General features: G+C 50.5%; 1 protein-coding gene across 1 annotated transcript in view; it reads left to right on the forward strand.

Moving 5' to 3' along the window:
- Positions 1–11,579, forward strand: part of DKK3 (dickkopf WNT signaling pathway inhibitor 3) — a 40,585-nt gene extending 29,006 nt beyond the window's left edge. Inside the window, exons 5-8 of the mRNA XM_080911395.1 lie at positions 8,345–8,437; positions 9,289–9,433; positions 10,288–10,444; positions 11,286–11,579. Coding sequence (XP_080767521.1) covers positions 8,345–8,437; positions 9,289–9,433; positions 10,288–10,444; positions 11,286–11,502 — 612 coding nt within the window. The 3' untranslated portion in view covers positions 11,503–11,579. The remainder of the gene's footprint in view (positions 1–8,344; positions 8,438–9,288; positions 9,434–10,287; positions 10,445–11,285) is intronic.
- The last annotated feature ends 5,420 nt before the right edge of the window (positions 11,580–16,999 follow it).

Consider the following 16,999-nt stretch of genomic DNA (forward strand, 5'->3'; position numbering starts at 1 on the left):
TTTTAGGCATGAGGATGCAAGGTTGTCCCTCTACAGGCTTCTGGGTGAGTGAGGACCAAAGCCACAGGAGGCCACACTTTATGGGTTTCGGAGCTTGGAACTATCAGGGTCGACATCTTTTCAACTCTAGAACTGCAGCCCCCACTTCAGGGTCACTGGGGAGGTGCTGTTTTCTTTTCCACTTGAGTCCTCCTTGTCACATCGATGTCCTACAGAGCATTTTAGATGAAGGCTGTTATTGAGGCTGGAAGGCGGCTGTCTCCTCCAATTATGTGTTGATTGTATTAGTTCAGTGCTCAGCCTTCCCCAGGGTCCTCAGCCTTCCACTTTCAGAATGATTACTATCAGGGATATGCATAATTAGGTTTGTGTTTTCCAAGGATGACTCGGGCTACCGGAGGGAGTTGTGAGGAAGGGGTTGACCAGTGACTAGAGGTCAGCATCTTTGCTGATTTATATAGAGGACTAGATATGAGGGGAGGGGGGCGACCTCTGCGTGGACAGTGAACCTCACGGATGAACAGAAGCTGTAGGTAGGGAGAGTACAGTTGGAGGAGTCTTTGCCCCAGGTTCCATCACCAGCACCATAGAAACTAGGCCTGGTGACATTGTGTGTGTGCCTTGAGACAGCCACCAGAAGACCATTGGGACACAGGTTCAAGACAATAGAAAGTCTTTACTAGCTGTTTAGCTACCGCTACACTGGGTGTTCAGGACCCAGGCATGGTCCTGAGCATTTCTCAGGGTGAGCTTTTAAGCACAAAAACCACATCCTGGGTTGACACACCTCAGTTAGCCAGAAGGAGAACTACAGAAACCAAAGAGCAAGGCCAGCACACTTAGGAGTTCACGCAGAACCGAGGGCTTTGATGGACTAGGTCTTTGTTCTTGTTTGGGTATTGCTGCCCACATGCTGGGTTCCAAGGCCTGGATGCTGCTTCCCTCCTGGTGTCAGTTATGTTAAGGTCCGGGGACCTGGAACAGTGATGCAGTCCTGAAACCTTGCCCCAAGGAGGTAGAGGCGGGGAGGTCAAAAGTTCAAGTTCATTCTTGCTTAATTAATAAGTCTGAGGCCAGGTTGTGACCCCTGAGGCCCTCCCTGCCTTGGAACAATCTACTATCTGTTACATGTGTGGAAACCCCTTTTTATGTCTGAATCCAGGAGCTCCTCCCCCCGAATCCCATCCCTTTGGGAGGGTTGGGTGAGCAGAAGCCTGGCCTTCTCTGTCTCTCTCTAGTACTGAACACCTTCTCTAGGGACCCAGGTCTGGATTTACTTACTTGGAACCTGGCAAGAACTTGGCCATCCGCCATTTCTGGACCTACCTGATCACATGGCTCTGAGCTTTGCTGGGGCTTACAGTCTGGCATTTGTAGCACTGAATCTCAGATTGGGAGTCAGGGGAGGGGGGCGCTGAGCAGAGACAGCAGCATGGAAGAGGGTGAGAGGGCCTGACCCAGTGTAGAAGCTTGGCAGAAGGTGGGTGGAGACATGAGAGCGGGGCGGGGGGGGGGGGAGAGGGGCTTCTCTTTGGCATCATTTGCTCCTTTGTAGGGGTATGGGGCTAAAGGAGGAAATATACTTTGGCTCATGGTTTCAATCTGTGGTGAGCTGTTTTTGGGTACTGTGAAGAAGCAGAAGATCATGGCAAGGAACACATACATGATAGCACAGGGCTGCTCAAACCATAGGCAGAGAAAGACAGGAAGGGAAGAGGGAGGGAGGGAGAGAGGGAGAGAAGAAGGTAGGGAGGGAGGGGGAGAGGGAATGGAGGGAAGGAGGGAGGGACAGGACCAGTAAGAAGAGAGCTAATTTAGCTAAGAGTTAACAAATCTTGGCCTGGTTCTCCAGAGAAAGTGCTCAGGGATTTGGGCTCAAAGGATGTTCTGAGAAGCCCTGGGGGAGTAGGGTGTGAGACTCCATGGCCAGGCAGTGGGACTAGGTGCTGATATTGCTGTTCTGTAAGATATGTCTGTCCACTTAAGGATCTGGGGCTGATGGAAAGGCAGCTGTGAGAGGAGTTCTGGTGTAGACTGAGTGTTAGCGGCAGTGTGTACTCCCTACCCTAGGGTGTTGAGCCAAGTCCAGGGTGGTGGGTGTATCTCACTGGGGTGGGGAGGGGAATAGACTGTCATCTTCCTCTTCCCTGGGTTGTGGAGTGTGGGGGGAGTGGAAATTGTCAGGAGCAGGCTACCCACCCAGACTTTTGCTGACGCTAGCACTTATGGATAATAAGGGCTGGCTGGCATCGGCCCCTGGCTCCTGCCTAGATTTTCCACAGGGCTGTCTCTAATAGCAGGAGCCAGACAAGAGCCCAGGGTGAGGTTGCCCCAAAGCTCTGAGCTGATAGGACAACTTGCAGCCCGCTCTGGGAAAGGCTGCAGGCCCACTGTGTTGGAGACACGTGCAGCTTTTGTTACATGCTCCTTCAACTGGCTTCATTCTGAGGTCAAAAAAGGACTTTCAGCCATGGGGGGAGACTGACCTAGAGGCCTCTGAGTACCCACACACACAGTACACATGCACACACCTTAGAATGTACTGAACATGGAAATCAACTGAGCCTCCTACCCTTCTCCTGGGTTTCTTGAATCAAGGTCAGCCTAAAAGAGCTGACCGGCAGGGAGGGTACCCCTTCCTCAAGAGCCCTGGAACACTCACTGCCCCCTGCCTGCCCTTAGCCTGTATGTCTGCCCTAGTCTCCAAAGCCCCAGCTTAGGGTTAAGTACAACCCTGTCATTTACTGGTGACCTTGGCAAGAGACCGAAGATCTCACTGCCTCGGTTTCCTTGAATGTGACACAGGCTTCTCTGCCCAGGGTAGAGAGTGGTACCAGGGTAGTGAGTGGAGGTGATTGACAGGCGGTGTAGAATGGCGAGACAGGGTGATAAGTAGGTTCTAGCCTGCAGCACCGATTGATTGGTTTATATTTTCTGCCCTCTGTTGCCTGCTTGTTGTCTCTGGTGAACTGATCAGTCTTGGGTCCCTTCTGCATTTCTCTGTCCTTGTCCTCTCTGGTGTCCTTGTAGGTTAACAGAGGGCTCTGGGAAGTTGAGTTGTGGTGCGAGGCAGAGCCCTGGTGTAAGCCCTAGCTTGGTAGTCATTCAGTAAGAAAAATACTCATTTACTAGAACGGACCTCCTGAGGCTTTAGTGGTGCTCCCACCCTGAGGTGTGGGCTCTGGAGATGAGGGGAGAGGTGGGAGGCTCTGGTCTGTTAGTATACACAAAAAGGATGCATCCAGTAATCTCAAAGACACTTAGACACAGAGGTGGGCTGTGGGTGGCTTAAGGAGGCTCAAGACAGTCTGAGATAATGTAGCGACAGACACAGGACATTCCAACTCCCACATATGGAATTAGTCAACCTTGTAGCATCTTTAACACAGGTGAGGCCTTTCCTAGGGAGTCCAGTTCACAGTCTCATTGGAGTTAATCGATCCCGCCATGACATTTTCTCCAGAGTAGGACAGCTCTGAAGTACTCAGTGGCTAGGACCTCAAAATAGGAATTTTGGGCACAGAGAGCAAATCTGGGATGTTGCACTAACATTTTACTTACTGGTTATGATTGTCGAGGCAGAGTGCACTGGTTGTGGAGTAAGCATGGATATCAGAGGACAACTTTGCAGAGCGGTTCTCCACCTCCACCTTCTCATAGATGCTGAGAATAGAACTAGAGGTCATCAGTTTTGTGTGACAAGCACATTTATGGGCTGAACCAGCTTGCCAACCATCTTGAGGCTAGTAAAAACAGCAGAGTGTCCCCCTAAGGGTCTGAGGGACTTGTGTTTAAACTTCAATTTCCTTCCCACTATAACTCGAGGCTCATTTTCTTCTCTGTGGGAGCCTGCCGCTGGCCCCACGGGGGGAGGGGGTGCCTTGGAGGCTCGGACCCCATTGCTCTCCTCCCACCCCCAGGCTTTCGACCATGGTTTCACCGAGTCTCTTTGCTGACAAAGTGAACCTAACAGAGATGCCAAGTGACGCCTGTATCTTTCCCCACTCTAGCTGGGTCTCATCAAGGCACTGGGCAGCTTCCAGGCAGTCTTGGCCCAGTCCACAGTTTCCAGTTCCACTTTCAGGCCTCCCGCCTGGTTTTCTAAATATAGCTCCAGACAACAAAGAAGGCCTCCATGGAATGGCTGTGGCCCGTGACCAGCTTCTGGGCTATCAGGCTGAGGGAGGAACAGGACGGACAGATAGGACGTGGTTACTGCCACACAGAAGCCTGGATGGAGGCTCTGTGCTGCCTCCCTTGGCTTTGGTTTTGTGTCTCAGTCCTGGTAAAGGCAGGTGTCATCATCAGGCAGGCTGTGGCTCAGGTAGAGGTGGGCTGGTACTGAAGGGTGGAGCCAGGCTAAGATGTACAGTAATGAGATGCTGTGGCCAGTAGTGTGACCCCGGGTAGATCCTTCAAACGGTTAAAACTGAGATGGGGATGTTGATTTCCCAAAAGGAAAACAAACAAACAAACAAACAACAACATAGCTATCACCCCAGAGGGAGGAAAGTTTTTGGGGGAAGCCAAATATAAGGCCCACAGCCCCAGGAACATGGATTCAGGTTACTATTATGTGGTGGTTTGAACATGCTTGGCCCATGGAGTGGCCCATGGAGGTGTGGCCTCGTTGGAGGAAGTGTGTCATTATGGTGGGTGGGCTTTGAGACCCTACTCCTACCCACATGGAAGTCAGTCTTCTCCTGTTTGCCTTTGGAACAAGATGTAGAACTCTCAGGTCCTCCTGCACCATGCCTGCCTGGACACTGCCATGCTCCCACCTTGATGATAATGGACTGAACCTCTGAACCTGTGAGCCAGCCCCAGTTAAATGTTGTCCTTATAAGAGTTGCCTTGGTCATGGTGTCTGTTCACAGCAGTAAAACTCTTAAGACACTATAAATTCCTTGTTCTAATGTGGTAATGGTTTCATGAAAGTTTTTTTTTTTTTTCTAGTAGCAGGGGAAAAATAACCAGTCATAAACCAAGGCAATGTATTTAAGAATACATTGGAAGGTATGACAGATAAGTAAGCTGCTGTAAATGGGGAAATATCTGCTATAGACCTCAGTTGATATCTGTGACAATGTGGGTTAATAGATGCTAAGGGTCAGTTTGTACATTACAAAAGGATTTAGCTGACAGTCACAGAAATGGGTCAAATATAGAAGTGGGAATGAATGGATAGCTACAAGGCTAAAGATAGTCCAGGACAATTTGGCTCTGTACCTGCAACATTCTGACTCTCCATAGTCACTTAAGACCTGCAACATTCTGACTCCCCACAATCATTTAATGTCTGGCCAGAGATCCTGTACAGCTTTCTTCATGGGTGTGTGGCTGGTTTGTTTTTTGCTTATTTGTTTGTTTGCTTTTGTTTTTGAGAACATCTGCTCACAGGAATCTTAGCTATATTGAGGGGATCGGAGGGAGCCCGTGCTGTTTTGTGGACATTCACCTTGCTGTGGTAGAGCCCTGTGCAAAGATGAGTCAGCTGGCTCTGGAGAGACTGCTGTGGGGCAGGTGGTTAGCTTAGCATCTCACGCCTTTGCTGGGCAGCTTGATTTATCCAGGGCACCCGACTCTGACTTTGGTCTTGAGTTCTGGCTCTGTTTTGAGCAGCAGTCTGCCTTCGGTTCTAGCATCTAAGAGATGGGAAGCCAGTGAGGTCCTCTGTCCTCAGAAATCATAGCCCCAGGCTTCTTGGCCTCCCAGCTGCTGACCTCTTACCTCACGTCCCAGCTACTCTGGTGGCTTGGGCACAGTTGGGTTCCTAGGATGCTGTAGGGTGGGCTCAGATGTAGATAGGATCCCTGAGCAAGTGAAAGAGATGCTGGAAACCAGGGTGGAACACAAAGGTGTGTTTCTCCGCTGTCAGCCCTCTCTCTTCTCTGTTCTACTCGGGTTAGAGGACCTGGCCTCCTCCTCAAGCTGCTCTTGCAGCAGAGGGAATCTCTGGATTGGATTGTTTTCTCTATTCCCTCCCACGGCTGAATATGGATTCCTTAAAGGCAGACACCTCCCCCACCCGCCCCAGCCCCCTATAGTCATCTCTGTCCCTATGTTTGCTGCTTCTTTCTGCTTCCCAAATGTCACCTCTCCCACTCTGTTCCCCTGCTGTTGGGTTTTGGAAGAAATATCAGGAGTGTCCTATTGTACCTCCCAAGCTGCCTGTGTATGGGAGGGTGTGGTAGGGAGCCAGGAAGGGGGCCTCAGTACCCCAGGACCCATATTCACAGCCAACCTGTTTTCAATAGCATCTGTATCGAACATACACGTCTCCCTTTGTCGTTACAGGCAACATAACCGTGATGCCCACAGCATTCTTGTTGCATGGGGTACTAAACCCAAAGATGATTATGTAGTAGGATATGTGTGGGTTAGATACAAATTCTATGTCCTTTTATATAAGGGACTTGAGCATTTGTGGAGTCTGTATGCATGTGCACACGTGTGGGGCGGGGCACGCTGGATGCAATCCTCCAGGGATACAGGGTCCACTCACATCCTCATGAACCCCATTTTGTCCCTTTGGGCTCCTGGGTCCAGCAGATGCAGCTCAGCCCCTTGATGTGAGATCGCTTGTTTTCTTCCCGGTATAAGGCAGATTGTAGCTCTCCTAACATTTCTGGGCTATTGAGCTAGGAAACTTAGGGGAAAGGGGACTTGCCTGCCATGCCGGCTGAGACGTGGTCTGTGTAGCAGCTCCCTAGAGGGCCCAGCCCACTGGTGGGGGAGGGGTAGGAAGCTGCAGCTTCTGAGCCAGATAGACAGGACTCCAGGGCCATGTTCTGGAGAGTGACATTAGATTGGTTTAGGGGTGTCTGCCCGTGGGATCTCCTTTGGTGTTTTGTGGAGAAATTACAGCTGATGATTTTCTGGTCTGAGCCACTGGTGATCCCTGAGCTTGTCTGTGAGAATGGCATACCTGTGTCAGACAAGCATCCTGACTCAGGCCTCTCCTCCGTTAGTCTTCAGGAAGGACTGGGGGGTGGGGGTGTAGGTGACTCCATCTTTCTTCCAGGCTAGAGAGCCTTGCTTGGTGAACAGAATATAGGCCAAGCTCCCCCTAGTGGGCCCTCAGTTTAGGCCAAACACCCTATACTACTCCTCAGACCTACAAGATTGACCAGGGGACACTCAGTGTGACCTGAGTCGGGGACACCAGTTACTTCTCAGTAATATCACTCAGTAACTGTAGAGAGCCAGGGTCTGTTTGCTGGGACCTGGCTTATGCAAGCTCTGAGCCTGAGGACCTCAGACACCCTCTATCCACACTGGTATAGGTGCCTGTACTCACAGTGGAGCTAAGGACCAGCCGCAGAGGTCCATGCCTGACACATGCTTTAAGATGTGCGGCTCCACACTGGCTGTCAGGATGGGACATGCCCTTAGATGGGGACAAGGCAGGTCCTGTTCTTCACAGAGACCCTTCTAGAATGTTTGCCAGGGTTCCAGGACATGGGCCTCCAAGAGTCCTCCTCATCTCTGATTATAGTATTTGGGAACGCTGAACCCCTCCATTCAAGGGTTGTGGTGGGGAAGAACTCCTCTACCCTGCCATGCCTCCTGTGGGATGCCACGACTTTCTCCAGTTGGTAACATAGAAGTGACCCCAAAGCTGCCACCTGCTGAGAAGAGGTGATGGATGGTGTCCTTGCTTGTTTTCTGTCTCCTGCCCCCTTTTCCTAGGGCTGAGCATGACCATGAGTCTGATTCACAGATGGACAGATGTTCTTAGCAGAGTGGGGCTGGAGGTGAGGAGGAGTCCTGCGTCTGGGACTCCAGCCATCTGACTTTCACTTCAAAGCACACCTTGCCTCTTGGCTGCTCCTTAGAACCCAGAAGCCCACAGAGGGTCCTCTTTAGACAGGCCTGTGGCTCCCAGGGCCGGTGCCAAAGGAGGTGGTCTCTGGTATCTTCCTCAGCAGCAGGGGATTGCTGGGCCTGGCCTCCCGCCCTTCCTGTGAAGCCACACAGGGCCTGGAACACATTAGCACCTTTTATTAAAACCATCTGTTTCTATGTATGAACAACTCTCAGTCCCCATCCACCCCGCCCTGGGTGTGGGGGACACTGAACACAGATGGTGATTGTACGATGGATGGGGGGGGGGCTCAGAGCTCCTGGGGTACTGAGAAGATAGTTCCCCGTGTGGATTTCCGGGGAAGGGATTGGGTGAAGAGCACCAGCCTGCTGGGCTCTAGTTGGCTAGAGCTGGTGACACTTCTGGGCTGGCGCTTCACTCAGACCGGGATTGACCTGGATTCTGCCTTTCTAGGGCTATGCAGACTCACCCCTTTCTGTTTCACTGACAGCATTACCCTCCCCTCTGCCCTCCCAGGAATGTATCATTGATGAGGACTGTGGGCCCACCAGGTACTGCCAGTTCTCCAGCTTCAAGTACACATGCCAGCCATGCCGGGTCCAGCAGATGGTAAAGATACCAGGGGACTCCATTGTTGTGCCAGGGGTGGGGGTGAGGGGGTGGGAGAAGGGAAGATTAGAAGTCGCAGGGGTTCCCAGCCGGGCTGCTTGCAAGAAGAGCCTTTCAGTGATGGGGAGAGGTCCCAGACGGGCTGATTCCTGGAGTAATCAGGATGTCTTTCCAGCAGACCTGCACTGGTCCCTTCCTCTGGGACAGCAGAACACACATCAGCGCACAAATGCAGTCCCCAGGCAAGGGAAAGGGCCACCTCTATCCCAGATCCCTGAGCTCCCAGTCAGTGTCACTAATAAACGTGCAGAGAAGTCCCGTGATCTTGCTGGGTCCTCACAGGCCACTCCCACACCACAGTCCAGGAGCCCCTTTGTTGCTCTTTAATTGCTATTCCCTATGGGGCTCTGGGTTCCTGCTCCTGGGCCTTCCTGGCTCTGTCTTGACTGAACAACCTGGTAGAATCCCGCGCTGCCTCCACCTGTGGCCTGAGGCGACTTCCCTTCTGGCTGGGGCTAGTTAAAGGGGTGAGAGATCCAGTTGTGGGATGGAAGCGCCAAGGATGTACAGGTGCTGTCTGTAAAGTCTTGACCTGGGTGGAGGAGAGTTAGACATCCATCCACCTTCTTAGGTGTCGTTTCCCCAGGGTTTGACCCATCTTGTATGATAGCCACACTTCCATGCTGGCTCCTCCCGTTCCCACCTTGGGCCTGCCTCTTCTTGAGATAGGGCGTAGGTACCTTTGATTGGTATGAGCCGGTTGGAGCACCGCGGCTGGAGCACCGTGCCAGGCCGTCCAGGCTTGTAGCTAGTAAGCTCTCTGGGCTTGTCCTTGTCTTACTTTTCTGCAGCTGTGCACCAGAGACAGTGAGTGCTGTGGAGACCAGCTGTGTGCCTGGGGTCACTGCACCCAAAAGGCCACCAAAGGCAGCAATGGGACCATCTGTGACAACCAGAGGGATTGCCAGCCTGGCCTGTGTTGTGCCTTCCAGAGAGGTATGTGGGTTTTCCAGTGGTTGTTAGGGAAACCTGTCCCCAGTCCCACAGTCAGGGGTGCTATTCAGCTCCCCTGTCCCCTACCCCCACCCCCAGCAGGGTCTTCAGTGACTTCACCAGCCCCAGAGCCTGCTACTGGGGTAGGGAGGGTTGGGCCGGGTTTGGTTTTTCCAGGTTGTTGTCTGTTCCAGTAAAGTTCTTTTAAGACACGAGTCCTGGCAGGAGAGGCACTCGTAGAGGGTGAGATTCCGGCAGCTGTTACCCCATTCCTCAAAGGCACCGTTGGCCCGGGTTCTCCGTGTGGGTTATCTTTGCAGTTCCCAGTTTCTCAGTGCCTCTCCCCCTGGGCTAGTGCAGGCCCTCTCCTTTGCCAGGAGTGTGTCTGAAAGCTCCCAGCTGCCCCCCAGCTCTGCTTTCTGAGCCCCACGGGAGCGGTTCCCCCAGGCACCTGCCACTTCGGTGATTTGCGTGGAGGACAACATTCTGGAGGCTGCCCCTCTAGGCCTCACCCTTAGCCCCTGACTCCTGTAAACTCCCGTTTGCAAGGCCGTGTCCACTCAGATCTACTGTCCTCATTATTTCTCCCTGGCCCAGCTCTTCCCACTACACTGACCCAGGCCTTTCTTGGCATTCTGCTCCTTGGTTCCACGGTTCATGTCTGCAGGGGGTTTGGCCTCTTCAGGCAGACCCCCTGTAACTGCTCCCGTCTTCAGGGGTTGGTCCACCCTGAATGGGCACTGCTGTTCCTGTCCTTTCTACATCTTCAATTCTAACCTCTCCTGGGGCTGAGGGAGGAGAGCAAAGTTGCATTCATGTCCTTGCCTGTCCTCATGGTGACTCTTGGCTGGCTCCAGGCCTGCTGTTCCCCGTGTGCACACCCCTGCCTGTGGAGGGGGAACTCTGCCATGACCCCACCAGCCAGCTGCTGGACCTCATCACCTGGGAACTGGAACCTGAAGGCGCTTTGGACCGATGCCCCTGTGCCAGTGGCCTTCTCTGCCAACCACACAGGTGAGGTCCCCTCTATTGACTGTACCGGGGGCTGAGAGAAGCCAAAATATCATCCAAGAGGTCTCAGGAGTAGGTTTGGCTAGAAGGAGATACTGATCTCGTGTAGGGCAGGTATGGTTGGAGGTGTCCCTGGCTCATTAGGGTAAAGGGGGTCCAGTCACCATCAGATCCAGAGGGTGGGGCTCTGTTAGATGGTGAGTGAAGCTTCCCAATGGAAGCCCTAGTGGGAGGACGTGGAGGGGATGAGCCCAGACCATCCCATCGTAGTGGGGAAGGATACTGACAGGCAGAGGGAAGGGCCACCGATGTGCAAGGCACCTGTAGTGTTACAGGCTCAGGAGCCCGAAGCCGTGGGGCTGGAGGAGCTGCTGCCCTCTACATCCTTCTGCCCTGCCACAGCCTCTACTCAGCCTTCTGTTCTACCAGAATCCAGAGTCACGGGAAGACAGGCAGAATTCCTTCTCTTTTCCACAGAGGCCCAGGGTCACCATGTGTACAGTAGCTGTGGGGTTACAATGTGCCTCCTGCTTGGAATGCAAATGGGCAGAGAGGGCTTAGGTGACTCCGTATGACAGTGAACTTCCCAATCCCCATCATCGGGGCCTGCTCCTAGGCAGACAAGCCAGAAGTCACACAGAAAAGCAGGCCTAGGCTTGTTCCTTAAGGACTTCTCCCAGCTGACTCTTCGTTAAGAAGTTGTCAGGAAGCACCCTAACAAAAAGTACTGAGTTAGTGAGGCCTGAAGGCACACAGAGAGGCCTCACATGCAGCTGACGTGCCCCAAGCCTGCTCTCCAGGATAATGGAGAGAACCTTGACTAAACTTCCATCCCCTTCCGCAGCCACAGTCTGGTGTACATGTGCAAGCCAGCCTCTGTTGGCAGCCATGACCACAGCGAGGAGACCCAGCTGCCCAGGGAGGCCCTGGATGAGTACGGAGATGTTAGCTTCATAGGGGAAGTGCGCCAGGAGCTGGAAGACCTGGAGCGGAGCCTGGCCCAGGAGATGGCATTTGACGAGGCCACCCCTGTGGAGTCACTGGGTGGAGAGGAGATTTAGACCCAGACCAGGCTGAGTTGCTGGTAGACGTGCAATAGAAATGGTTAATTTATTTCCCAGGCGTGTCCCCAGGTGTGGAATGGCCACAGCTCCTTTCCAGTAGCTTTTCCTCTGGCTTGACAAGGTACAGTGCAGTACATTTCTTCCAGCTGCCCCACTCCTCTGGCTTGGGAAAGACAGGCATGGCAGGTATGGGCAGCGGTGAGCCGCCCCACACTGTAGATGGTCATGCTGCCTTGGTCTTCATGGATTGAGGATTTGTTTGAAGGGAGAAGATGGGAAGGGATGAAGTCTGCCCATGATAGGTTTGGGGGATGCAGAGAGGAGGGTGCCTGCCTTGGGAAGGTGGACTTGGCAAAATGTAGCCATTGCTTTTGTCTTCCGCCCCTCCCATGGGCTGAGGCAGTGGCTACACAAGAGCTACTCTGCCCTTGTGGCCTCCCACACATTCATCCCTCAGCCCTGTGTTTTCAGCTCCTACCTCACTGTCAGCACAGCCTTTCCTAGCCACATTCCCTCATACTCACTACAGCCCGGAGGGGACCAGAGTGGGTTTCTCTCCAAGCCCCATGTTCTCTTGCTCAACCCCACAGTAGTACTGGGTGCCACCAATAGTACATCCAAAAGGAGGGGAGTGACATCCCTTTGTTTTTATTTGTCTCCTCCGAGGCATGCCTGGAACCAAGGTCAGGCTAGTTGGCATGTCCCACCAAGGTTAGCAGTGTGGTGGACATTGTCCTCCACCATCTGCTCCAATACCTTTGAAAGTCAGTGTTCAGAGTGCAGTTTTCGAAAATTAATTTGTGAATGAAATTTGCCAAGTTGCTTAGCAACAATGGAGGGCCTTTCTCAATCATACAGAGAACTCAAAACCAAGCCAGGCTGTGTAAAGTACACTCATGACGTCCAGACAGAAGGCTGGGCTGGATGTCAGGCCGCAGATGACCGTTTCAGGTGCCAGGAACTATTTCCATTCTGCACTCCTCCAGAGTTATTAAAATTTATAAATGCACACAGTTGTATAAGCATGCTTTTCTCCCTGGGTTTTAAATTATGTACACACAAAGGTGTTGCTCTCAAAGATCATGCATAAATCACTTTGGCTACTCTTTGGTAATTCTTGGACTTTTCTTTTTGATTTTTCAACAAATATAAACCCTCTTCATGGAAAAATAAAAATAAAAATAAAATCTAGTTTAAAGAGACAAAAAGAATTCCACAGAAGCAGATTTACCAGGCATCTGCAGTTCACCTCTTTTCGAGTCGGATATGCTGAAACTCTTATTCTTGTCTGGATGGGAACTGGTTTTCTGAGAGAAAATACTTTACTGTCTCAGGAAAGAACAAATGGAATCTCTGAGTCTTCTCTTGGAGGCTTACTTTAATCAGATGCAGTTCTGGGGCTGTGCTACCTACCACTGTTTCTGTAACAAAACAGCTGAGGTAATTAACTTAGAGATTTAAAAAAAAAAAGGTTAATTGGGTTCACTGTTTCAGGTTTTAGTCATGATTCTATTGTGTTGAAACTATGGCCAGGGCATGTGGCAGTGAAGCTGCTCCCTTTCTGCTTAAACGGGGAGAGAGGGCACCATGAAGGGGATGCCCTTCCCCCAGAATCTGGGCACCCTCACAAGGACCCACCCCTTACGGGTGGAATGCTCTGCAGCTTTGGCTTTAGTTACTCTTGTGGGTGCTATGATCAAACGCCCAACAAGAAGCCACCTGAGGGAGGAGGGTTTATTTTGGCTCCTGGTTCAAGCAGGAGTGTTCTTCATGGTAGGAGCGTGGGGCTGCTTCCTACACTGTGGAGGCTCAGGAAGCAAAGAAAGTAATATAGGACTCAGTTTTCTTCCTCTTTCCCTTATTATTTGTTCTGTGACAAGCTTTCTTTCCTCAGAACCGTCTGGAAACTCCTGGCCTAATAGATAATGTGCAGAGGTGTGTCCCCTAAATGATTCAAATCCATTCGGTTCCAAGACATGGAAGTGCTATGTACTAACTCTTCCACTAGGACCTCCTAAAAGCCTTTAAGTCTCATTTGAAGATATACTGGTAAAGAGATGTAAACATTTAGAAAAACAATAAATGCAATTGTGATGAAGTTACCTGTGTCCATGGTATGGGTCTATTTGTCACTAGAACCTGTGCTGCTTAGGATTTTCTGGATTTTCTCTCCTATGCTGAAATCCTCTGGTTTTACAGATAAATGTTAAGATTTAACTGACTAACATATTAAAAAAATACTCTCAGGTTGATAAAGAAGATTATTATAGCCTCTCAATATTGGCATGGAGACCAAGCCTTTAACAAGCAGGTCTTTGGGCAGGTGATATTTTATCCAGCTTGCAACAGAATTGTGACACATTAAGCTCTTTAAGGACTAGATGAATGAGGTCACTGTATATTTAGGTCAGCAGGGCAGCTGGTCATTAAGTCTTTGAATTCTATGTGAGACTAACAGATGAAGAAACGTGCCTTCAAAAAGATGGACTGAGGTAGCAGTCAGATGAGGTGGCATCTAGGGTACATCTAGGGAGTGTCCTATATTGTCAACATTTACAAGGGCCACTCTAATATCTCATGGATCACCTGGCAGCCATGTGCCAAGTGGCTCTCAACTCTTGGACTTTCTTGCCTGCTCCTTTCTTGGACCTGGTTCCTGCCAGGGAAGTGGTAGCAGGAGCTGAAGGCTTGGCTTCTTAGTAGTGATCCCAGTAAAGTGACCAGGCTGCCAAGGAGGGAAGTGGAAGAGTTCCCATCTTCCAGGACAGGCGCTTAAGATGTGGCGTTTGGCTTCACAGCCCCTGGGGAAGCTGGAAACTGCCAGGCTGCCATCCTCTGGGGCCTTCAGAAAATTCTCACTTCCTAGTGCCTCTAGGCTGACTCAATCCATGTATGACTTTTCTTGTTTCTATGGCTGTTAGTATCTGGCAAGAGCGACGTAGGGAGGAAAGGCTTGGACTTTGAAGGAATTGTCCATGCTGTTTGCAGGCATTTATTGCAGGAGTGGAGGTGACTGGTTATGTGACTATCCTCTCAGGAAGCAGAGTCCATGGGAAGTGGTGCAAATTGTACTCCAGTGACACTTCTGCCAGCAAGGCTCCACTTCCCTGATGTACCACAACCTTTCAAGATGGTGCTTCAAGCTGAGGGCTAAGTGTTCAAAACAAATGGGCAGTGATTGTTTGAATGAGAACTGTCCCCTATGATCTTAGAATTTGAACACGTTTTCCCCAGCTGGTGGCTGTTTGGGGAGGTTTAGGCAGTGCAGTCCTGTAAGAAGTATGTCACTGGGGGCAGGCCTCGAGATTCTATCGTTTTATCTAATGTTACTGTCTGCCGCACGTCTTCCTGCTTTGCCGTCATGTCACTGCCAACATGGGCTCTGAAACTATAAGTCAAAATAAACTCTTAAGATGCCTTTGGTCCTGGTGTTTTAGTAATAGAGTACCACAGAGGGGTGGCATTTCAAAGTCATACAAGAGCTCCTTTCTTCAAACCCAGCAACAATGGGTTCCTTAGGCTTTCTGCAGTGAGAAGTTCTTCACTCTCAAGTAGATGGAGCCCACTCGAACAGGATGATCTTTACCCCGATGAGCTCCTTGACTGTTGTTACCACATCTTCAGCCTCTGTGCTATACAAGGTTCCCAGGATCCTGGTTTGGGCCCTGGACATCTCTGGGCATATCCTGTCTAGCCCATAAGTCTGAGTTTGAGGCCTAGAAGTTGGGAACAAAAGCAATCCTGATTATAATTATCTCTGAATAGTGTGTTGTGTCCATATGGATGTGTGCATCTAGGTGCACACATGTGGAGGCAAAAAAGATGAGGTCAAGTTTAAATAGTTGTGTCTCTTGATGATGGGAATACAGACATTAAGTCTCTAGGAGGGGACAGTGAGCTCACTGCAGACAGCTGTTCATGAACGTAGTCCTCTCTTTCCCTCATGCTATCAGCAGTGGTACAGGAAGAGCAGATAAAGGTAGGTGACCATCTCTCTTCCCTACTCCTGCACTGGGCAGCTTTAGAACCATAGTGGTGCTGAGGAAGCACTATTTTGAATGAATGATACAAATGTAAGATCAGAATGTTGCAATAAGACAAAGCAATACAAGTTTCAGCCTGCACTGAAAACAGGCTTCCCAGTGGGGTCATTCAACGGGGCAGTCTAGTTACTAGAAAACCCACCATCTCGTGTATTTCCATAAACTGGCACAAGCAGGCTATCTGCAGTGTGAGGGTTTTCAATATCTTAAGTGTTCTTACGGTACGGAGAGGTTGGCAGCACTCAAAAGCAGAAAAGGGTGCGATCTTCCAGTAATTTGGGGTGGGGTGCACCAGTCAATTCCCAGTTCCAACCTGTCCTGATCAACTTCTCTGGGATGATTAGTAGTGGTGGGTGGAAGGGGCAATGCACCTTTCTCGGCTCTCCTTTGCCTTCCTACTTTGGCCAGGCTGATCCCTGCATTCGCTAAATGATAACAGACAGCAATGGATAGTTTATCCAACGGCTTTGGTAGCTTCCCAAAGCAAATTTGTGAAAAACAGATCTAGAACACAGGCCACCTACTAGCCTTTTGCATTTGATTCTAGGATTCATGGCATTTAAAAAGGACCAATAGTGACTAATGTACTGTTTTGTTTTAAAAAACCATACACAACTGTTTGGATAGAATAAGGATCCACATTATTGGACAGACTATAATTTATAAGTCATAGGTTTAGGAATTGTGAGGTCTTTGTTGCTGAGCAGAGGTGGAATCCAGAGGGAGAATGACAATACCTGCCTACCAAGGAAACCCTAGAACAACCCAGCAGGGAGAATCTTACTGCATTCTGGAGTATGGATTTCAAGCCACTATACTGCTGTGATCCTGGGCTCTCCAGTGGCTCAGACCATCAGAATACCTACTTCTGACCATGGGTATGCCACTATGTGCCACAGCAAGACTGGCAACCAGTAGCTCTTCTGTTTACTCTCTGGCCGGGGCCTGGGATCACTCATCTCCCTAACTATCACACTTCATTACAAGGCATTAACACTCTAGTGTAGGTTTCTTCGCATTGTCATATATATATCCCTCACATATATTCCCTTAGTTTGAGAAGTGGGCCTTCAGCAAGCCTCTGTAAAGAGGACATAGCTGTGAAATCAGAGATGTGGATCCTTGACTAGAATGCCTTTCACCTTGGCCAGGGCCCCAGAAATACAGCCACAATGGTTCTAAGTCTGCACCTGGCACATATTCACCTGCCTTGCATAAAAGCCCTTCAAAACTTCGTGAAGGGTCACAATTCAACACACGTGCCCTGCCTCAGGAGACAGGCTATAACAGGCTTTAGACTTTGCTAATTCTTACAAGCTCAGAGAGGCTGAACCACAGTACTCTTTTACTTCTGACTTCACAGTGAAAAGGTCCTTGCTCCTTGATTTCACTCACTCCCATGCACTGAGAACTGAGCTCTCAAACTTTCTTTTCTATGAAGCATTTTTTCT

The sequence above is a fragment of the Micromys minutus genome (genome assembly GCF_963924665.1).
Source record: "Micromys minutus genome assembly, chromosome: 2".
Lineage (NCBI taxonomy): Eukaryota > Metazoa > Chordata > Mammalia > Rodentia > Muridae > Micromys > Micromys minutus.